The following is a 23,493-nucleotide window of genomic DNA, read 5'->3' as shown; positions in this document are numbered from 1 at the left end:
AAAGTTTATTGCTTCACGGAAGCTTTTTTTTAACTGACCATCTATGAATTTTCTGTATTCTTTATTTCAGTGTGATCACATGGTCATAGAAGAGACATTTTTAGATCATCAGAAGTTGACAGTTTTCAATGTAGTGTATGTGCTTAGTATAAGATGGAATTAAGTTTGTTGTATGGGTGATTGATGAATTTTTACTGAATCATGGATAACTGCTGTTCTATTAATGACATTTCATCAATCAACTATTTGGATATGCTTTATCACAAAATGTTGCTGACTTAATGTTTGTGGATTAACTGAGGTGAAAGTGATACCTGGTAGAAGTTTCATTAATACAAATTTTCCTCTCTTAGGAGTAGGATGGATTATATTATTTGTCGAAATGCCTTTGCATGTAAGTTCTTAACTGTCAGTTTTCTTGTCCTGTGAATCATATCTTTTCTGTATTTGCTGAAATAGAGACTTAACATTGTTAAATGATTTGTCCATGTCATGGAAAATGTATGCCTCTAAATCTGCGTTCCTTCCTACAAATTACAAGTTCAAAATGACTTTTTTTAAGAAACCAAAAAAAGATGGATTTCTGGTATTTTGTGGCAGGATAAGCTCCCGGTAGCCTATCTTACATGTTGATTACACCTAAAACTATGAAAAGTACAATAAGCAACTAACTGAGGAATCTGAAAAGTAAATAAAAGTAGAATTATGAGTGATAGGCAAAATCTGGAGAAGCACCCTGCAGTACTGTGAGCTTCCATTGTTGTATTTCTTTCAATCAAAACCAAAACAAACAAACAAAACAAACAAAAACCAGAAAAGAACACCACCAACAAGAAAACACTCAAGGAAAATAGATATTGTGATAGAAACAGCAGAAATGTTGAGAAACAAAACCAGAAGGTTAGAATTATTAGAGAAAATAATATAAAAAGAGTAATTTTAAAGTATCTAAACAAAATTTTAAAAAGGAATTTAAAAAAATAAGCAAGGAGAAGACAATAAAAATAGGTTGATAATTCATTTGTTAGCATTTGTCTGTTTGGTATTTGTTGACCATTTTATTTTAAAAAAATTTGGCTCTATTTGATTTTGGTGTATTTCTTGTATATGTATTGTAAAATTTAGTATTTATTATTATTAAATATTTTATATTGTTAAATGATGATTTATTTTTATTGATAAGAAAGATGTAGTTTTCTGGTTGTTATTTTTGTAATTTTACCTGCATTTATATTTTTCTCCATTTATTTAGATAATACCTAATGGTTCCCCACAATGAGTGGCAATTAAATTAGACTCTATGCTATTTTCACTTTCTCAACTTCTCCTGAACTATTTGATTTTTGTGGCAGGATATTTCTTAATATTTGCCTTTTTGCCACTTAATGTTTTCATACTATTATGGGCAAATTTTGAGATTTAAAATGAACCCACTACTCTCAGCTATTATAGATGAGGCAATCAGGGAGCTAATTCCTACTTTCCCCTTTCTTTTACTCTCTCCTCCTAGTTGTTACAGTTGAATCATTTGTACATTATCAGAATCATCAGTAAAATATCTTTTTACATTTTCTACACCATGTATCCCTTAAATCTATATATGACATATTGAATGCTTACCTCTTGCCTTACTGGTAGTATTTTACCTACTCAAAACTAGGTTGATTGAACTTTGACCTGTGGTAAATCTCTTAATAAGAACTTTCTGTAAACAGTGTTCCCTGCAATTATGGGTGCTTATAACTGTACACTTTATAGCTGATAGATATCTTGCAAGGATAAGGATAACCATTTGCTTCTCCCTTCTCTTCTTTCTCAATATTTCCCCCCATTTTCTGGTGTTAACTTTTGCTGTGGAAAACTCTGATGCCAAAATGATTTTCTTTTTCTCTAAGTTCACTATTTTTGCTTAAGCCCCCAAATAATGCTTTCTTAATCTTTAAAGTCCTAGTCCCATACACAGATATATCTTGGCGTTGAACATTCTAATAACATATATAAGCATATACTACACGGTAATGTAAATAAGTGTGCTTATGATCTATCTTGGCTTAATATAGGCAATAACTTTTTTCTAATTCTATGTTTTACAGTTTTTGGATTTTTGGACGGGGAGAGGACTTATTATATATTCTTCTCTCACTTACACCCTTTACAACCCTTACATTATTTGGAGTTCAGTCTCCCTTGTTCTCTTTACAATTTAGTTTTTTTTTTTTTCTACAATGATTTTGTTTTTAAATCCTATTTCTTTCATGGATTCTGCCAGTTTCTATTGCACTTTCTGGCTATCTCTTCCCCATGCTCTTGCATTTCGCTTCATGGTCTCTTTATGTTTTATTACACCCTTAAAATTTATGTTGGAATGTATAAGTGTTCATTCCTTTTTTCATCTGTTTTGTAGCAACATGTTTCTAGTGATTACAAGAGTTGATATATTCCTTTTTTATCTCTATTCTTAGAGTATTTTTATGTGAATGCTGAGAAAATTCCTTTAGTATTTCTCATATGTGAAAGTTGAATTTCCTACAGGACAAAGGAAAGGGGTTGTAGAATGTGCCCCAGCCTGCTAGCTCAAGGGCCCTCTCATCATTTGCTACAGTGACAGACTGTTGCCTCATTTTGGGGACATTATGGAGTCACCGCTCGCTCTCCATAAGAGCATAAATGATTACCAGGTAGTTGTTACTGTCTTCTCTCCTTGATACTCATACATAACTCATAGCACATATGGAAGCAACCTTCTAAATACCCATGTTTTATCTTTAAAATGTTCTTTGTGTGTAGCTGCCCATTTGTTTTGTGCTGACTGCCCCTATTACCTTCAGTTGTAACAACCCATTTAAGGTAGAAACGAAGGACACTCATCTCCATGTGTTTTCAGAACTTAAATGAAAAAATAAAAAGAGGTTGATGTCACTTCCCAGTTTAACATAGGGGTTTTATTTATTTATGTACACTCAATCAAACTATGACTATTACAAATGGTTTTACCGCTACAATAGTTAATTCATAGCTCAATAAAAATGAAGAGTGAAAGATTAAAAAAGGAAAGCAACAATTCTAAACTATAAAATCTACTTCAAAAAGCTACATACAGCAAAGCTCAATAAATAAATTGTGAAAAAAAGAAAATAATATGGGATAAGTTTTATGGTTTAGGAGATACCTTCCTATAAGCCAAAAACCTAAAAAAAAATGCTAAAGGTATAGCTTGCTATCGTACATGGTAGGAGAAATTAACATGTATAAAATCAATAACACTCACATTATGTGATAGTCTACAGCCAAAGAATAATAGAAAGCAAGTGAAATGCTTAGCATAGCTATTTAGTCTACTAAATTAGGTTTGTGAAAATGGGAATGCCAAATGCCTTAAGGCTTACGGCAGGTGCAAAAGCAAAACATCAGAGGTCAACCTAAGGATATTTTTAATATAAAATTAATGTACCTGCATTGTAAGCATTATTTTTTTTGTATGGTAGAAAGGAAAAAATTCTTGTATTATTCTACTATAAATGTGTATTCTTTGCTCTACTAAATTTGCATGTCATTGTCAGCCTTTCACTTTGTCTTCAGCTAACAAGAACCTCTTGGGTTCCTCCTTTGGAGAACCTGATATCATGGAAAATGGACTGAACTAGGAGAAGAGCCTTTGTTTAGACCACATGCTGAGGTCTAGTGGCTTCAATTAAAAAAATATAAATGTGGCCGGGCACACGCCTGTAACTCCAGCACTTTGGGATTCTGAGGCGGGCAGATCACGAGGTCAGGAGTTCAAGCCCAGCCTGACCAACATGATGAAATCCCGTCTCTACTAAAAATACAAAAATCAGCTAGGCATGGTGGCACATGCCTGTAATCCCAGCTACTCAGGAGGCTGACGCAGGAGACTCGCTTGAATCCCGGAGGCGGAAGCTGTAGTGAGCCAAGATCATGCCATTGCACTCTAGCCTGGGACGACAGAGCGAGACTCCGTCTCAAAAAAAAAAAAAATTATGTATATATATATATATATATGCTTAATCTGTAAGCTTTGGAAGGAACAGCCTATCTATAGAAAAATTTAAAACTTGGTCATGGCAGGTACAGAGTTGGGCCCCATTGATTTTGTTGACGTTGGGGTCAGCAGATTCTGTAAATTTTCACTATACCTCTCATATGATCTGCCGCCACACCATTCATACTCTTAACTTTATTTCTCCTCATACCAGTAAATTACTAAAACTGCCAAGTTTTTTTTTCACAAATTAATATCTTTAGCATTCTCTTCCTTCAGCCTGCAATGAAATTCTCTACTCCCCTCCCTCCTCCTTCCTCCTTGACTCCCGCTAATGCACATTTGTGTTTTGGTTTCCATACCAAATGAGCTACCTTCAATAAGCACCCCACAACTCCACAGGGAACTTTTGTTTCTCTACCTTCTGTGCTGTTGAAGCACTTGGCTCAGAATGAGAGATCTGTCTGCATTTCAGATCTACAAATTACTGATTGTGTGACCTTGGACATATCCCTAATATTTTTGAGCCTCAGTTTCTCAAAAATTAGAATAAAGATACTAAACTCCTGGGGTTTTGTGATAGTAAAATGAGACGATGTGTGTAAGAGACTCAGTGCAGTGTCAGTGTCTACCATGTGTTATGCACTCTGCGTTTTGCGTTTTCTTTTTCTTTTTCTTTTTTTTTTTGAGACGGAGTCTCGCTCTGTCACCCAGGCTGGAGTGCAGTGCGTGATCTCGGCTCATTGCAACCTCTGCCTCCTGGGTTCAAGAGATTCTCCTGCCTCAGCCTGCGAGTAGCTGGGACTACAGGCCCATGCCACCACGTCTGGCTAATTTTTGTATTTTTAGTAAAGACAGCGTTTCACCATATTGTTCAGGCTGGTCTTGAACTCCTGACCTCGGTGATCCACTCACCTCGGCATCCGAAAGTGCTGGGATTACAGGTGTGAGCCACCATGCCCGGGCCAACCCATAGCCTTTTTGGTCTTCTCTCAGCCAAGGCATCCAGTGAAAATGCAATTTATTTTTCAGATTCCTCTGGAGAATTAAAAAGTCTCTTTTGCGGCTGGACACAGCAACTCACACCTGTAATCCCAGCACTTTGGGAGGCTGAGGCAGGCAGATCACAAGGTCAAGAGATCGAGACCATCCTGGCCATGGCCAACATGGTGAAACTCTGTCTCTACTAAAAATACAAAAATTACCTGGGTGTGGTGGCACAGGCCTGTTGTCCCAGCTACGTGGGAGGCTGAGGCAGGAGAATTGCTTGAACCCAGGAGACGGAGGTTGCAGTGGGCCAAGATTGAGCCACTGCACTTGCTCTGGTGAAAGAGCAAGACTCCGTCTCAAAAAAAAAAAAAAAAAAAGTCTCTTTTGCATCAAATTGCCATACTCTCTGCTCTTGGTCCTCTTTTCCATGTACTCATTCTTCAAGCATTTATTTTCTCATTGCCTGATCAAGATCATTGCAATGACCAAAAAATTTTCGAATGCTATGATTTTTGTGATATTCTTTTAGCAAGTTAATCACGATGTTGCATTCTTGAGTGTGCAAGTGTGGAGGTAAGTCAGGATGCATCTTTAAGACAAAAAGATGGGTCACGGCAGTGCCACACCACTCACGGCCACACCAGGAGAGCTGAAGGGGCAGTCACCAACGAAGATGCCTGACCCAGAAGTTGGCTGCCAGGGAGCCAAGAGCCAGGTCACTCCACAGGTGGCCAATGCCCGGGGGTGGCCCTCCACCGCCCAAGCTTCTTCTTCTTCTTCTTCTTCTCCCTCTCCTTCTCCTTCTCCTTATTATTATTATTATTATTATTATTATTTTGAGACGGAGTCTGGCTCTGCCTCCCAGGCTGGATAGCACGATCTCGGCACACTGCAACCTCCGCCTCTGGGGTTCAAGCGATTCTCCTGCCTCAGCCTCCCGAGTAGCTGGGACAACAGGCACGTGCCACCTCACCTGGCTAATTTTATTTTTTGAATAGACAGGGTCTTGTTATGTTGCCCAGGCTGGTCTTGAACTCCCGGGCTCAAGCGAACCTCCCACTTCAGCCTCCCAAAGTGCCAAGACTACAGGTGTGAGCCACCACACCTGGCCAAGTTCTACTTTTCTAATATTTAAAATATGAAATAGGCCGGGCACGGTGGCTCACAGCTGTAATCCCAGAACTTTGGGAGGCTGAGGCGGGCAGATCACCAGAGGTCAGGAGTTCGTGACAAGCCTGGCCAACACGATGAAACCCCGTCACTACTGAAAATACAAAAATTAGCCGGGTGTGGTGACAGATGCCTGTAATCCCAGCTACTCGGAAGGCTGAGGCACCTAAACCCGGGAGGTGGAGGTTGTAGTGAGCCGATACCATGCCACTGCACTCCAGTCTCGGCGACGCGATGAGACTCTGTCTCAAAAAAAAAAATAGATGGTGTCAGTGATTTCTATTACATGAGGTCTGAAAGCACTCTGTACCTGATTGCTCCACGTTTAGTGGTGCTAAGTTCAAATAATTCACGTGGTGAGAAACTGACTTCCCTAGGAGTGCGGCTGTGCGTGCGTGCCGCGGAAATCCCGCCTTCCGGCGCCTGCGGTTGCCCCCTGGCCTCAGCCGGTGGGCTCCAAGTAGGAAGATAAACCGCATTGCAGGAAGCGGGAGAGTCCGGAGGAGCGGCGAAGCGCTCCTCTTCCCCATTGGCTGCGCCCAGGGAGCCGCCTTGCGATTGGCCATAAGCGCCGGTGGCGGGGGTCGCGAGAGGCGTTAGGATCCCTGGCGCCGCCTAAGCCAGCGGCTGCTAGGAGGCTGTGTCCGCAAGCCAGCGGGGCGAGGCACCTGGGGCCTGCGCGTCAGGTCCCGGCCTGGGGCACCGGGGCTGCCAGCGTCGGAGGAGGTGCGGGCGCGGGGTTGGCGGGCGGCCTAACGGGGGCCTGCGCGGACCGCCCGCGGCGCAGCCTCGGGTCTCTCTCCATCTCTAAGTGGTGGTGGCTGTGGGTTTTTCTGCAGGTGATCCTTTTGAGTAATTTGTTTCACGCAGGCGCCCTGCTGTAGGGTAAAGCGGCAGATTCATGCTGCTGTCATTTGTCGTTCAAACTGTGGGCTTCTTGGCCAGGCGCGGTGGCTCAAGCCTGTAATCCCAGCACTTTGGGAGGCCGAGGTGGGCGGATCACGAGGTCAGGAGATCGAGATCATCCTGGCTAACACGGCGAAACGCCGTCTCTACTAAAAATACAAAAAAATTAGCTGGGCGTGGTGGCGGGCGCCTGCAAGTCCCAGCTGCTCGGGAGGCTGAGGCAGGACAATGGTGTGAACTCGGGAGGTGGAGCTTGCAGTGAGCTGAGATTCCGCCACTGCACTCAAGCCTGGGTGACAGAGGGAGACTCCATCTCAAAACAAAACAAAAAACGATGGGCTTTCTGTCATGTGTGTGTGTACCTTTTGGATTTGAGGGCAGGGGGATGACATTGTGATCTGGCCTCCTGAGAAACCAGGCACACCCTGCCTACCTTGGAAGGAGGCTTTCCCTTCCCCACCTCCCTCTCCCTCCATCTGTTCCCTCTTTCCCTCTCTCCACTTCACTCCCGTCCCCCCAGCTCTTCTCTCCCATCTTTTTGTTCTCTGTCTCTCTCTCTTTTTTTTTTCTGCATTAAACCTTTCGGGAGTGTCTTTGTAAAATAGTAAAAAGCGTTAGGTCTTCAACATGTATGTTTACTTGCAGGCCTGAGACCTGGGAGGAAGCTGGAGAAAAGATGCCCTCTGAATCTTTGTGTTTGGCTGCCCAGGCTCGCCTTGACACCGAATGGTTGAAAACAGATACACAGGTGGGGTTTGACATGTCTTTTTCTTGGTGTATTTCTGCTTCCATGTTTAAATTTCTCGTGTAAGGCTTTTTTTTTAGGGTGTGTAAGGGGAAGTCAGTTGTATCTTGCTATATTAGAGGAGCAGGTTTGTTTCCTGTAACTTAAAATGTAACAGTCTTTATGGCTGTTTTTGTAGATCGTGCAGGGCTGCCTTTTAATTAGTTTCTTGCAAGTGCAGGAAACAAGATTTATTAATAGGCAAAATTTTTTTCTTAATTATTATTACTGGTTGAGAAATCTGCTACACTCCTAACCATATCATGGTGACTGTTGTTTGTTACTGATAGTTTTTGAGCTGTTGAGTTAACTGTGGAGGGGAAAATTGGAGAAGTAAGTTGCAGTAATTATGGCCGCTAGAAACTCACTCCTTTTATGAGGTCTTGTGTTTGTGTTTCTGGAGAGAAAAGAGTTAGTTCAGTTGAGCTGTTTGTTTTGTATTTGTAACCAATACAAGGACTAAGGACAATTGTGTTGAAACTGAGGTCATAATGTTGGGATCTTAAGGACTGAAGTTTCCAAATAAATGGTATGTATAGAATTCTCTCTGACTTGAAATTTTCCCTTTCTGGACCTCCGGATGCTGAGGCTAGGAGTGTCCATATGACAGTGCCTTCCATGACAGGAGTCAGCAACTTTTTTTTTTTTTTTACACGTATCAGTAATTCATTCTGTATATTTTGAAAAGTTTTAACCTTTTCTTCCTAGCCCTCCAGTATTTGTTAATAAATTAAAACGTTTCCCAAAGTGTTTTTTGTGAAACAATAATTCTAAAAGATGCTCTAAGAAAAGCTAAGTACATGGAAAAATCCAAAGTGTATATTTTATTTATTACATTTCATGAATTTTTGTTTTCGTTTTTTCCTCTTGAGAGGGAGTCTTGCTCTGTCTCTCAGGCTGGAGTGCAGTGGCATGATCTTGGCTCACTGCAACCTCCGCCTCCTGGGTTCAAGCAGTTCTCTGCCTTAGCCTCCCGAGTAGCTAGGTTTACAGGTGCCCTCCACCATGGCCAGCTAATTTTTGTATTTTTAGTAGACACAGAGTTTCACCATATTGGCCAGGCTGGTCTTGAACTCCTGACCTCATGATCCACCCTCCTTGGCCTCCCAAAGTGCTGGGATTACAGGTGTGAACCACTGTGCCTGGACCACATTTGATGACTTTTTTTGTCCTTTGTTCTTTTAAAAATCATGGTTAGAAAGCAGAGCCTAATTGTTCTTTATGTAGAACCCAACTGATTGGGGTTTTTAGGAAGACGTTTTGACATTCAGTAAATGTTTTTGTTTTCCATTATTAAGACTATGAATTTTTTATTTTACTTTCTGAGACAGGGTCTTGCTCTGTTGCCCAGGCTGGAATGCAGTGGCGTGATCTTGGCTCACTGCAACCTCTGCCTCCCGGGTTCAAGCAGTTCTCCTGCCTCAGCCTCCCAAGTAGCTGGCATTACAGGTGCCCGCCACCACTACCCTCTGCCTTTCAGGTTCAAGCGATCCTCTGCCTCAGCCTCCTGAGTAGCTGGGATTATAGGTGCACGCCAGCATGCCCGGCTAATTTTTGAATTTTTAGTAGAGACGAGGTTTCACCATGTTGGTCAGGCTGGTCTCGAATTCCTGACCTTGTGATCCACCCACCTCGGTCTCCCAAAGTGCTGGGATTACAGGTGTGAGCCACATTTTTAGTAGAGATGGGGTATCACTATGTTGGCCAGGCTGCTCTGGAACTCCTGACCTCAAGTGATCCCCTCACCTCGGCTTCCCAAAGTGCTAGGATTACAGATGTGAGCTACCACACCTAGCCGTATTTTGTATTTTTAGTAGAGATGGGGTTTTGCTGTGTTGGCCAGGCTGGTCTTGATCTCCTGGGTGCAAGTGATCCTCCCACATTGGCCTCTCAAAGTGCTGAGATTACAGGCGTGAGCCACCACACCTGGCCAATGGGAGGTCTCGCTTCCCTTCTCTCCAGCATTCCATAAGCAATGTGTTTGGGTAGTATGTGTTCGATCTTCTCTATGTATACTTTGAACCCTACAGTAGTAAAAGGAAGAGTAGACAACTTTGAAGTTGATGTGGTGTGGTCTTTGAGCTGGTGGTGCTAATTACTCTTGGTTGTTTTCATGGCCTCCAGTGACTTCATCCTGCTTTTGCTGTTGTAAAGTGTTGTAATTTATGCTCCTGAGAATAACTCTTGAGGTGTACTTAGGGTTCTTGTCTGCTTCCTGGTGACTGTCGAAGCTTTTCATCTTGAAGAAGGGAGATGAGCAGTGTTCCAGTGTACTGAGTTTAAAATTAAGAATGTTGCATTTTTTTAATGTGTAAAATTTATAGCCAGCTGTAGGGTAGGGGTGGCCTACTTTCTCTAAAGGGCCAGATAGTAAATATTTTAAGGTCTCAATGGACCCTATGGTCTCTGTCATAGCCATGAGACCTTGCAGATTTAGTGCCAAAGTAGCCACAGACAATACCACGTCAGCGGGCAGGGGATGTTCATTCTGTAAAGTGTATTTATGGACACCAAAAGATGAAGTCCACAGAATGTTTGCAAGTCACAAAATACTGTTTTTCTTTTGATTGTTTTTCAGTTATTAAAAAATATAAAATACAGTGGCCGGGCGTGGTGGCTCACACCTGTAATCCCAGCACTTTTAGAGGCTGAGGCAGGCGGATCACCTGAGGTCAGGAGTTCGAGACCAGCCTGGCCAACATGGTGAAACCCCATCTCTACTAAAAACAAAAAATTAGCCGGGCATGATGATGCACGCCTGTAATCCCAGCTCCTCGGAGGCTGAGGCAGGAGAATCACTTGAACCTGGGAGAATCGCTTGACCCTGGGAGGCAGAGGTTGTGATGAGCCAAGACTCTGTCTCAAAAGAACAACAAAAATAAAATACTTTCTCTGTGTTCAGACTATACACAAAGAGGCTGTGGGCTGGGTTTGGCCCCTGGGCTGTGGTTAGTGACCCCAAACACACACACACATACACACACGTAGGGCAGAGTCTGGCATTTAGAGCCAGCACCTGTGTTCTCACCTGAGCTGTGTTCCTGGCTGGGTTCTGCTGTGTATTCTGTGACCCAAGATGTCTATCTACCTTGGTAAACTGGAGACAACAAAGCCTGCCTCCTTCAAGGTTGTTTGTAAAGATTTAAAAGGGTAATATATTGTTGTTAGGCCAGATGCTTTGCATAGTACATGTTAGGTTATTTTCACCTTTTTTTTTTTTTTTGAGACAGAGTCCTTTGTACAGGCTGGAGTCCAGTGGCGAGATTCCAGCTCACTGCAACCTCTGCCTCCCAGGTTCAAGCAATTCTCCTGCCTCAGCCTCTCGAGCTGCTGGGATTACAGGTGGCTGCCACCATGCCGGGCCAATTTTGATATTTTTAGTAGAGATCGGGTTTCACCATGTTGGCCAGGCCGGTCTCAAACTCCTGACCTCAAGTGATCCGCCCACCTCGGCCTCCCAACGTGGTGGGATTACAGGCGTGAGCCACCGCATCTGGCCCATTTTCACTTTCCATTAGCTGCTTTTTTCCCCCATTCATTTCCTACCTTTCTGTGTATGATTTCTGAATTAAATGTATTTCATGTCTTAACCTTCTGAATTGTTTGTCCTCTCATTTTCCATGTTGTTAAGGAAAATAAGAGGCTAAGTGAGACGTATTAAATTTGCATGTAGTTTCTCAGATCAGGATAAATGCTCACCTGTTGCAGAACGGGACTCTGCTCTTGCTTCACCCAGGATGCCTTTCCTAGTTCCTTCCTAGAGTGGGGCCGCACCCTACTCCAGCCCTCCAGACCCAGCTCCCTGCTCTGACATGATTCCACCAGACTGTATTCCAGCTGTCCTCCCTGGACCTAGATATTTTCCTTCTTTTTTTTTTTTATTTTTCCTGAGATGAAGTCTCACTCGGTGGTCCAGGCTGGAGTGCAATGGTGTGATCGTGTGATCTCGGCTCACTGCAACCTCCGCCTTCCAGGTTCAAGCCATTCTCCTGCCTCAGCCTCCCAAGTAGCTGGGATTATAGGCACGTGCCACCAAGCCTGGGTAATTTTTGTATTTTTAGTAGAGACAGGGTTTCACCATGTTGGCCAGGCTGGTGTCGAACTCCTGACCTTGTGATCCACCTGCCTCGGCCTCCCAAAGTGCTGGGATTACAGGTGTGAGCCACTGCACCTACCCAGCCAACATATTTTTATTAAAAAACTTATATGAAATTTATTTTATTGTGGTATGTAGTTCAGTAAATTTTGACCTCTATAGATTCATGTAACCCCCATCATCATCAGGATGGAGAATTTTCTTCACCCCAAAAGCTCCCTTGTGCTGCTCCTTTTTATCACGTGTTCCCTGGTCTCATACCCTGGCAACCACGGATCTGTTCTCTATCAGTATAGAGTATTCTTTTTGAGAATGTCATGTGAGTGGAACCATATTTTAAGTAACGTTTTGAAACCATCTTCATTTACTCCCAGTTATGTGTTTGAGATTTATCTGCTGTTCTGTGTATTAATAGTTGTTCTTATTGCTGATTAGTATTTCATCATTTGGATGTACCACATGGTGTTTATCCATTCTGCCATTGTAGGACCTTGTGGTTGTTTCCATTTTTCTTTCCCAATTGTAATCCTGCTGTGAGCATTTCTATACAGATTTTATGTGAATATAGTTTCCATTTCCCTAGGATAAAGACCTAGTAGTGTGAAAGTTGGGTCATGTGCTGAACTGTTTTCCGAAGTGGCTGTTTTAGTTTGCATTCCCACTGGCAATCTGTCACGTTTCTGTTGCTCTGTGCCTTTGTTAGCACTTGGCGTTATCAGTGTTTTTTAGTTGAGCCATTCTAACAAGTCTAGTGGGATCTCATTGTGGTTTTAATTTGCACTTCCATAATGGCTAAGAATGCTGAATATCATGTTCTTCTTTGCCACTCTTGTATCCTCTGTGAAGTTTCTGTTCAGATCTTTTGCACAGAAAAAGCTGTATCATGGAACCAGTAAAATAACCAAGGAGAGGTTGATTAAAGTTCTGTTTATAACCCTAGAAGATTCCTGCCCTAGGGATATGGGATGGCTGAACATAGGACACTGACACTGGACAGATGAAATAGCAGTTTATTAGTCACACATGCTCACAGCCCTGGGGTGGGGGACACCGCATGCCATTCAGTTAATGATGTGTGTTGTAACTTTTCGGGGAGGGACATTTGCAGAGACTAATGGTATGGCATTCTGAAAAGCGGTTACAGATTAAAAAATTTTTTAATTCTGCAGATGATAGTGTCGAACCAAGTGGAACAAAGAAAGAAGATCTGAATGACAAAGAGAAAAAAGATGAAGACGAAACTCCTGCACCTGTATATAGGGCCAAGTCAATTCTGGAGACCTGGGTGTGGGTCAGGCAACCAGGTAATCTTCTGAGTTTTGGCACTTTGGAAAGCTTGATCTGACGCTCCTTTTCTAAATAACTTGGATGGATTATTCGTATTTTATGGTAACAATTTAAAAAAATGTAATTAAAAAAATTTAAATATTGTAAAATATACATACCGTAAAACTTGCCATTTTAATCATCTTTATGTGTACAGTTCATTGGCATTAAGTATATTCACATTATTGCCCAGCCATCACCACCATCCATCTCTACAACTTTTGCCCTTTCTCCAACTGAAACTCCGTATCCATGAAACACTAACTCCTTCTGTCCCCAAGCAACCACCATTCTACTTTTGTCTCAGAATTTGACTACTCAAGGTGTCTCCTATAAGGGGAATCATACAGTATTTGTCCTTTTTTGACTGGTTTATTGAACTTCTTAGGTGTTTGGGGTTCATCCGCATGTGTCAAAATTTTCTTTTAAAGGCTCAATGCTATTCCATTATATATGTAAGCCACATGTTATCCCTTCATCAGTGGGCAATCAGGTTGCTTTCATCTCTTGACTGTTGTGAGTAATGCTGCTATGAACATTGGTTTACGAGTGTCTTGAGTGTCTGCTTTTAATTCTTTGTGTCTATACGTAGGAGTGGAATTGGTCAATAATGTGGAATGCTTACATATTTATTTTTTTTGAGATGGCATCTCGCTCTGTCGCCCAGGCTGGAGTGCAGTGGCGCCATCTCAGCTCACAGCAAGCTCCACCTCTCGGGTTCATGCAATTCTCCTGCCTCAGCTTCCTGAGTAGCTGGGACTACAGGCGCCCGCCCATGCCTGGCTAATTTTTTTGTATTTTTAGTAGAGACTGGGTTTCACTGTGTTAGCCATGATGGTCTCCATCTCCTGACCTCGTGATCCACCCGCCTCAGCCTCCCAAATTGCTGGGATTACAGGTGTGAGCCACCGCACCTGGCCAATAATGTGGTAGTTAGATTTATGTTTAACTTATTATTGTTGTTTTTGAGATTGGGTCTCACTCTGTCGCTCAGGCTGGAATGCGTTGATGTAATCATAGCTCACTGCAGCCTTGAATTCCTGGGCTCAAGTGACCTTCTTGCCTCAGCCTCTCAAGTAGCTAGGACTAGAGGTGCAGGGAATTTCTCATCTTCTCTCTACTGCCTCTGAGTTGGAGATGTCAGAGGGAGCCATGGCCCACTGTAAAGTAACACAATGTCCCCACCCACAGGGTTAGAACCCGTCTTCTGGTGGCAGCTCTGAGGGGAGCAGTCACATGTGGAGAGTGCAGGGCTCTGTGTCCAGCTGGGGGAAGGAGATTACCAAGGGGGTTGACCCCCCTCTGGCCAGGTGGCTGCTTTCTGACACACCAGTCTCTCTCTCTAGCACGGTGGCCCCTACACACCCAGCCTGTCAAACCTACAGCCCTCGGGAAGGCTTTGGCCAAATCCATGAGCGGCTCCCTCTGTTAAGAAGGAAGCACAGCTGAAGCATGAGGAGGGCAGTAGAGTGTGTATGCTCCGCCGCGTCTCCCCACAGTCTGACCAGAAGGAAGGGGCCTTTCAGCCAGGCTTGCCCAGGCTGGGGTTGGAGTGTCAGTATCAAGCCAATGTCTTCTTGCTTAATGAGTGAGCCCAGGTGCTCCCGTGCAGCTGCCACCATAGTGAGGGTGAACCAGCAGGAGGCTCCACGGCACTTTCAGGCTCAGGCTGCCTGGTGAGATCTACTCTGTGGGCTCTGTAGGCTGGTAGAGGGTTCCAGGAGGAGGAGGGGATGCAGCCACCAGTCCCCACTCCTGGGAGTCGTATTTCTGAAAGCTTGGGTATACAGTAAATATTAGGCTGTGGGCTGGTTTATCTATGGATTTGATGTGGGAGGGTTATAGGTACAAGCAGTTTAAAGATGGAAATTTTGAGAGAACAGGCAGGGATTTAGTGCTGGGTAAGGCAAGCAGGCTTGTCAGAGCAGCTCTTTTGGGGAGGCCAGAATCCTGTACCAATGTCTTCAGCACGTTCATCAGCTGCTGGGGGAGTGCCGGACAGGATGAAAGCACAGGAGAACTTTCTGGATGATAAAATGTTCCATATCTTCAAAGGAGGTGGGTTACATGGGTAATGCATTTGTTAAAAGTCATCAAAATGTAAACCAGATCTGTGCATTTCACGGAATATGAATTATACCTCAAATTAGAAACATTTTTAAAAAGACAGATGGGCCGGATGCAGTGGCACACGCCTGTAATCCCAGCACTTGGGGAGGCCGAGGCGGGTAGATCACCTGAGTCAGGAGCTCGAGACCAGCCTGGACAACATGGTAAAAACCCGTCTCTACTAAAAATATAAAAATTAGCCAGGGGTGGTGGCATACGCGTGTAATCCCAGCTACTTGGGAGGCTGAGGCAGGAGAATTGCTTGAACCCAGGAGGTGGAGGTTACAGTGAGCAGAGATTGCACCACTGCACTAGAGCCTGGGCAACAGAGTGAGACTCCATCTCAAAAAAAAAAAAAAAAAAAAAGGGTTTTCAACATTCATCAAAGGCAGAGTAGCTTGTTATAGATTAGCCTCCCCACAGGAACAGTTAGAAAAACTGGACAAAAATGTGTCCCCCCTTCCCCCCGCCATCAAAAACAATTGTTGGAAGGTAATTGGAGACCTCAGCCAGGACTTGAGTGACCAGGCCTAGGAGGTGATCCTGACAGTCCTTAGTGCTTTTCCCACATTTGGTGATCGGTCAACAGTAGAGGGCTAAGAGGCTAAGAAACTGAGTATGAAGTGATAGTTAAGAGGCTGGAGAGCCTAGCTGAATGTTTGGCACTCTCACAGGGCTGAAATGACATAATGAGAATTTGGGTCCCAGTAACGAGATGAGACCTTGGTGGGGATCCTGGAAGGGCCACCCCTAAGAGTCCAAAAGAATAAAAAATAGACCAGCTGTCACAAAAACTAAAACCTGCTTTGAGCCAGCTTAGTCCCAAACTAGATGAAAGCGATCTGCTTGAACGCCAATTCTGTGCCATAAAGTCAAAGTCAGTACTCTCTGGAGGCAGATAAAACTTTACTAGGCATGCCATAAGACAAGACAAGATGAAAGGAGAAAACAAACAAAAAAAACAATAGAAACATACATAGATATTAGAGTCCTCAGGTAGAAATTTTTTTTTTTTTTTTTTTTTTTGAAATGGGAGTTTCACTCTGTCACCCAGACTGGAGTGCAGTGGTGTGATCTCGGCTCACTGCAACCTCAGCCTCCCACATACCTAGGATTGGTGATCCACCCGCCTAGGCCTCCCAAAGTGGTGTGATTACAGGTGCAGGCCGCCGTGCCCGGCCAGTATTTTGCCACAATTTAAAATAAATTTTCTTTTTTTCGAGTTTGTTCTCAGACTGTATTCACAAGGTCACATGGCGGCTTACACTTCTGTAGGCCTTGTTGACCGTTCTTTTTAGATATTGATGATCTTGATCTTTTTCTTGTCTCCTCGGTAGAAGAATGGGATGCAGGAGGTGCTGCCTAAGCCTGGGCGCTCCTGGGTGTTCTTCATTCCAGGGGGCAGCTGCGTGATCTTCTGTGCAGTGCGGTTGTCATGGGAATAGCCCTTCCCGGCCTCTCGTGCAGGCTTCAGGCTGTCAGCATGGCTCATATCACGAGGATATTTGGAGGGAGGGAGGCAGGGCTCTGAGCACCGCTCCTCCTGCATCTTCTCCTCCTGCTCTCCCATCCTCTCCTTCTTCTCCACCTGCCCCCGGACCTTCTCCTCCTCCTCCTGCATCTTCTCATACTCAACCCACAGCCTCTCCTTGAATCGCAGCCTCTCGACCTGCTTCCGCATCTTCTTCTCCTGCTCCCCCATCTGCTCCTCCTGCTCCCACATCTGCTCCTCCCGCTTCCACACCTGCTCCTCCCGCTTCCGCACCTGCTCCTCCCGCTTCCGCATCTGCTCCTCCAGTTTCCGCATCTGCTCCTCCTGTTTCCGCATCTGCTCCTCCTGCTCCCCCATCTGCTTCTCCTGCTTCCGCATCTGCTCCTCCAGTTTCCGCATCTGCTCCTCCTGTTTCCGCATCTGCTCCTCCTGCTCCCCCATCTGCTTCTCCTGCTTCTGCATCTGCTCCTCCAGTTTCCGCATCTGCTCCTCCTGTTTCCGCATCTGCTCCTCCTGCTTCCGCATCTGCTGCTCCTGCTTTCGCATCTGCTGCTCCTGCTTTTGCATCCACTGCTCCTGCTCCCGCAGCTCCTTCTCCTGGTTCCGCAGCCTCTGCTCCTGTCTCCACATCTTCTTCTCGTGCTTCCGTAGCTTCTCCTGATCCCGTAGCTCCTCCTCCTGCCTCCACATCTTCTCCTGCAAAGTGTTGGTTTGAACCTCAAAAGGAAATAGAGTCATAAGCTAGGTATATAAATGTAATCTATAAAATAACGGTTTTCGTCTATGATTCTTTAAAAAGAAATTTTAAGCCCTAACCCTGAGGTTCTGATTTCCCAGGCATGGTCCCAATTTGTAGATTTTTAGCACACTCTAGAGGATTCTATGGTGGGACCAGAACAAGGACCCAAATTTTCCAGCTCCTGGCTGGAGCCTCCCCATACCCTGCATGATCCCTAGACCATGGTCCCAGCTGGATGCTGCTCCCACACCCCCGGGGCTGCCGCTGCTCACCTGTGGCAGCAGGATTTTGTCCGTCTCCAGTTTCCTTTTTAGCTCCTTGATGTGGAGCTGGATCTCAGACTTTTCAGTTTCTACCAGTCGAAGTTTTTCTTGTAGTTCGGCATTTTTCTCCTTCAGCTCCTCATTGGTTATGCTATGGCCAGAGGCAGTAGAGAAAGGAATGAGCGAAGAACAGAAAGGACCGCTTTGGTGATCGACCCTCTACCCTCGCCCCACAACCACAGAACCATGGCATTGGAAGAGACCCCAGGAATTAAAAGTCCCAGGTGGCAGGCCAGAAAGAAGACGTGAGTTGCCTGAGGCTACCCCATGAGTCAGTGGCACAGCCATCACTGGAGCTTCCCTGCGCACACATGTAAACCTGTATGACCCCCTAGCATGCTCACCTGTACCCACCACCTCCCAGCACACCACCCACGCTAAGGGCTCTCAGACCTCCCATCCCCCCCTCCCCCATCCTACATGTTCCTGTGCAGCTCCAGACTCAGGGCTTCCCTCTCCTTTGTTAACTCCTTGATGTACTGCAAATAGAGAAAGGTCAAGTCAGGATACAGCAGGCAGAGGAGCAGCTGGACGACCAGTAACGACAGCTACACTGATACTCCACAGTAACACTTGCTCCTCTCCATCACACCCGACATGTTCTCAAGGCATTTCCAAACCCATGGTGTCATTTGTTTTTCTTTTCTTTTCTTTTTTTTTTTTTGAGATGGAGTTTTGCTCTTGTTGCCCAGGCTGGAGTGCAATGGCGTGATCTCACCCCACCGCAACCTCCGCCTCCCGGCTTCAAGCGATTCTTCTGCTTCAGCCTCCTAAGTAGCTGGGATTACAGGCATGTGCCACTGCACCTGGCTCTCACTTGTTTTTCAGAGAACTCAGTAAGGGTGGAAGGGACAGGGAAAGAGACTGAATTGATAGCTGGCTAACAGGGGCCCAGAGAGATCAGATAATTTTGCTATTGCTATTACTGTTATTACTACCACTGTTGGAACCTTTCTTGAGTGCTTCACCAGGCACTAAGCTAACAATCCCATTTAATCCTCACAACCTCCACAGGAGACAGTTATCATTATCACCTCTATTGTGTAGATGAAAAACATGGGGTATTAAAGGTTAAGTGCTTGCCTAAGATAACTTAGAGCTGGGATTTCAACACCCAGGTATATCTGATTCTCTAAACCCATTCTTTTGGTTGGGGGTAGGGGCACAGATAAGGAGGAGGAAATTAATCCTTTGTTGATTTTTGAAAGAATGATACATTGGCATAGTCCAAACCTCAGAAGGTACAGAAGGGAAATATCTTCCCCCAACTGTTCCTCTCTCCTGAGTTTTTTATGAATCCTTACAAACATGTTTTATGTATATTACCATAATACGTATGTACACACACACACACACACGTACATGTGTTCCCTCTCTCTACACAAATGGTAACATACTAAAGATACTCTTCTGTACCTTCATGGTACAAGTACCCTAAACTCTGCCTAGGATTTCACCAAGGCCACAGCCAAGTATGGGTGGGGTGGGCACTTGGCCTCCGAGCTCTGTGTCCAGTGCTCGCTCCCCACAGCGCCCTGCAACTCACCCACAGCAGCTGACTCAGCCCCAACCTGCCTTTAACAACCACGCACAAAAGCAGCAAGAAATGGCCTATGCTGTCTTCTGGGCAGGACACTGCATCCTGCAGAAGGGACCTTTAGGCTCATTCCTCCATCTGTGAAGCTGGGCTCCCAGGGGACCGGGTAGGTGGTTGGACTCACCGTGTCCGCCCTCTTGTGCTCTGCGGACATAGCAGAAAGAGCCCGCTGTAACTCTCCTGCAAAGTGCCAGGAATGATGCAGGCGGCCTGCCAGATCCTTGGAATCTTCTGGAATGAGAGAGGTTGAGCTGAAGCCCAAAGGCCTGTGAAAGTGCCAGGTTGAAGGATGACGGGGTGCCCAGATTCCCACCTTCAAATTTCCTGGCAGCATCCTGGCTGTAATGGAGCGCTGTTTCCAATTCAGTTTTCTGACACTTAAGGATTCGTATGGTATGATCCTGGGCCTTTGGGAGACAAGACAAGCAAGTGCTGAAAGAGAAGCAAAGAAACCTTCTCCAGAGGACAGGAGGGAACTTCACACCCTCCACTCACCTCTAGCTGCCTCCTTAGGGCTTGCCGATGTTGGTGGCTTGTCTTCTTTTTCTATAGAAAAGAAGAGGAAGACAGAGCTCTTACTAGAGGGAGGCAGAGATGGCACAGCAAGAGACATACCCCCAGAATGGCACCACTGTCCCAGGACAGGCCCACCCATGGGACCAGGTTATCAGGGACCCTGTGGGGATGGGGTGGAATCTGGGAGGTGAGCCTTCCTCCCCAGGCTGGGAGTAGGCGAGACGAGACTGGGGCCTCTACATCTGAGTGCCCCCCAAACCCAGCGGTCATGTCGTGAGCAAAGAAAGAAACCATGTTACCTCTTTCAGCTGAGCTCGGTTCTGTTGTTTCTGTGGGGAGAGTCAAAGGAAGGTGACTGAGGGTGACCCCTCGACTCTATTCCCCAGGCCAGGAAGCGGTAGGCAGGGGTCAGGAATGGATTTTAAGGGCAAAGTTCTTAGACCCAATGGGAACACGAACTGGTCAACTTTCCTTAACGCCCAAAGAAAAAGGATTTGGGTCTTTGTTGGTTTTTGCCCACAGCCACAGAACTGAAAGTCTGAAACTAGATTCTCTGGAAAAGACAGTAACATAAACCTTCCGACATAAGAGTGTGAGAAAAGCCCACCCTTCTGCTAGCTTGTGATGTAGAAAGATGTGTTCATTCAACAAGCATTGAGCAAGCACATAGGGGCCGGGGACGGTTCTTCACTGCTGGGATATAGGACGGAAAAGGCAGACAGGAGCCCTTGGCCCCAAGGTTTCCATTCTAGTGAATCTTTAAATCTCAGACTCTCAGAGCAAACAGAAACCTCTGATACTCTAACTCTACCTCCTCAGAAAACGGAAGCCCAGAGAGGAGAGGAGTTTACAGCAGGCCCTGGACTAGGGATTAACACAAAAACAACAACAACAAATCTGATTTAAGCTTTACACATATAAGTAAAACATTACCACCCCTATTTTACAGATGTGAAAAGAGAGGTCCAAAGAACTCAAGCAATTTTCCCTAAACCGTGTCCCTCGCAGATGGAGAGAGAGGTAGGATTCAGACCCAGAATTCTTAACCAGTACCCGGCAGTTCTTCCTTCCACAATCTTAACAGTTACCCTCGACCTCCCCTTGTGCCCCTTGTCCTCAGGAGACCGGCCAGCCAAGACTCACATCCTCAGGTGAATGGCAACCCCCAGAAGTGGTTGTCTCAGGGTTAGTGCCATTATTTATTTTCTTCTTTTTGGTGTCGGTTGCTCCAGTACCAACACCAGCACTGTTCCACTGATGATAGTCTGTGAACTGTGGAAAAGAGGAGCAGTGATACTCATGAGAACTACAAGCTCCTACAGTCACTTTACAGTTTATACAAAATACTCTCATAGACGATCTGATTTAATGCCACCAACGACTGTACGAGGTGTTGTCGCAATCACTTAGTGACTGAGAGGGATTGATACCATGGCTAAAAGAAAGGCAATAATGGAACTGAAACTCAGTCTTCTGACTCTGAACTCTGGGGTGTTGCCACAAATCAGCAGCTGCCAGAGACCAAAACCAGAGGCAGAGGTAGAAAAGTAAGAAGTAGGCAGGAAGGTGTGCACTGTGTGGTTTACAGTCATACATCCTCTTGGAGTCATGTATCCTCAGGGCAGAAGGCAGCCTTTCTGTTAAATGTGGGAATTAAACAGAAAGAGGACAACCCAAGCTGCATTTCAGAGAGAAGTCTTGTATACTCTTAGAAATCTACGTGACTATCATCCCTAAGAACATTAATGTTTTGTCTCTCCCACGAGAATCAAGGAAAACTGATGCTTCAGAAAGATGCCCCATATATATCCTGTGGCACTCAAAGTACCCCAGGTTGAGATGAGACGAGGAAGATTCAAGTTGTCAAGTCCAGTTTCCCAAGATCTCTTGCACAGAAGATGAGCAAATCTCACTTCAAAGATCACTGAGTGATGGTCACTCTGGTCCCAGAACCATGGAAAATTCAAATATGAGGTGAAGAACTTAGAAAAAACTGTTAAAGTCTCTCTGGAGAGTAGAAGCCTGGGAGAAAACCAAACCAAACCCATTATCCCATCAGTGCTGTGCCCAAGTTGCCTCTTTGAGATTGGCGTGGGGTCACAGGGTCGGACCCCAGGTACTTGGAGACGTGAGCCCAAAGAGCCCAGGGAAGTCAGGCTTGGGGCAGCAGTAGGTGAGGGCCGAGTATGGAGTGGGGAGCCCCAGGAGTCACCTGCCCAAAGTCACCCTGGGGTGACTGGTGAGGGCAGGTGCTGGGGCATCCGGTTCCTTGGGAACGTGAGCCCGAAGGGCCCAGGGAGATCCGTTTTTGGACAATAGGAGGTGAGGGCAGAGTACAAAGCAGGGAGCCCCATGAGTCACCGGCTGAAAGTCACCCTGGGGTGACCGGTGAGGGCAGGGGCAGGACTGCTGAGGGATTGGGGCTGACAAAAGATTTTGGTTGGGGGAGCCCAGAGGCACTGGGGGGGCCCAGCCCCGTGTGCCTCTGGAGTGACATGGATTCTGGCAGCTGTTCTGCCATCAGAGGGAACCTGGGGCTGGGTTGGGGTTGGGGTGCTGCAATCTGATGCGTTTTACCTTTCTCTTGGTCCCAGCCAATTTTCTTTGTTGGGTTTTTTCGGACATCATGGGGTGGGGAGGGAGGTGGGGTTGGGGTCACACTGGCGTGATCCAGGCGAGGACAGTGATATGCCTCCAGTCATGTACCACACAGCTATGTGACTGAGCAACAGGAGGCGTCACCAGGGCTGCACTAGAATGTGGAAAAGGGGCGTGGCCTTAATGCTCCAAGCCCATTGGTCAGTGAGAAAGATGAAAGGGAAAGGAGGCGGGGCCAGGCAGCTGCGTGTCATGAAGGTCCTGTGATGTCACAAGGAAAGCCGCCTATGCAACTGCTGTCCCCGCCCACTCTGGGAGAGGGGCGGGGCTGGCTTTCACTTTCTAAACTTTAAAACTTTATCACCTTAATTGAGGTACAAATCCTGTTGTAATGGAAAATTTACAGCGTGCGTAATGATTAGTAAAGCAGATTATATTATCCAACATTCCAATAAGATAATCACAGTGATTTCTCTTTTTTGGAAAAAGTTTCTCCTATTCTACATGATTGTTAAGTTGTTTTTTTTTTTAACTAGAGACATGTCTAATATATTTAAAAACACAAAGCTTTTGAGGTGGGTGTGGTGGCTCATGCCTGTAATCCCAGCACATTGGTAGGCTGAGATGGGCATATCACCTGAGATCAGGAGTCAAGACCAAAATTTTAGTATTTTAGTGTGTATTTTAGTATTTATTTTAGTATTTAATATATCATTTAGGGCTACATGTAGCCACAGAAAGAATAAATCTGATTCAGTGACTTAAAGAAATATAGATTTCATTTTTGTCACTTAAAATGTGCAGAGGAAGGCAGTCCAGGGTTCTTTTCAGTTTCCTGATACTTCCT

At 45.1% G+C, this 23,493-nt stretch overlaps 2 protein-coding genes and 1 pseudogene across 17 annotated transcripts in view; 1 reads left to right on the top strand and 2 right to left on the bottom strand.

Moving 5' to 3' along the window:
* LOC101137572 (E3 ubiquitin-protein ligase HERC2-like) overlaps positions 1–23,493 on the top strand; it is a 117,716-nt gene that overhangs the window by 75,002 nt on the left and 19,221 nt on the right. For 13 of the 16 annotated variants that reach the window (XR_010131823.1, XR_010131832.1, XR_010131834.1 and 10 more), the window contains 2 exons: positions 7,712–7,814; positions 13,116–13,250. The gene's annotated coding sequence lies outside the window, so the exon portion shown is untranslated. Of the gene's footprint in view, positions 1–6,615; positions 6,887–7,711; positions 7,815–13,115; positions 13,251–20,997; positions 21,069–23,493 lie in introns of those variants that run through there. The other 3 variants (XR_010131825.1, XR_008673216.2, XR_004067808.3) reach the window with 3 other exon arrangements.
* LOC115931296 (COX assembly mitochondrial protein 2 homolog) lies at positions 5,022–5,579 on the bottom strand (annotated as a pseudogene).
* On the bottom strand, positions 16,268–22,897 carry LOC115931294 (golgin subfamily A member 6-like protein 7). The gene is made up of 9 exons (XM_055367547.2): positions 22,626–22,897; positions 21,192–21,320; positions 20,348–20,377; positions 20,028–20,078; positions 19,846–19,939; positions 19,657–19,763; positions 18,356–18,414; positions 17,885–18,026; positions 16,268–17,590 (listed from the first exon to the last, which is right to left on the bottom strand). The coding sequence occupies exons 1-9, from the start codon at positions 22,674–22,676 to the stop codon at positions 16,676–16,678; spliced, it is 1,578 nt and encodes a 525-aa protein (XP_055223522.2). The 5' UTR covers positions 22,677–22,897; the 3' UTR covers positions 16,268–16,675.

Source organism: Gorilla gorilla, chromosome 19 (assembly GCF_029281585.2).
Source record: "Gorilla gorilla gorilla isolate KB3781 chromosome 19, NHGRI_mGorGor1-v2.1_pri, whole genome shotgun sequence".
Classification (NCBI taxonomy): Eukaryota; Metazoa; Chordata; class Mammalia; order Primates; family Hominidae; genus Gorilla; species Gorilla gorilla.
The sequence above is the reverse complement of the archived record's forward strand: the minus strand, read 5'-3'. Positions and strand labels throughout refer to the sequence as shown.

Coding starts and splice junctions, on each gene's coding strand:
- LOC115931294 (XM_055367547.2), bottom strand. CDS start 22,676: ATGATGTCCGAAAAAACCCAACAAAGAAAATTGGCTGGGACCAAGAGA. Junction 20,378..21,191: donor GTTGCCATTCACCTGAGGAT/GTGAGTCTTGGC, acceptor CTCTCCCCACAG/AAACAACAGAACCGAGCTCA. Junction 17,591..17,884: donor ACAAAATCCTGCTGCCACAG/GTGAGCAGCGGC, acceptor TTTCCTTTTGAG/GTTCAAACCAACACTTTGCA.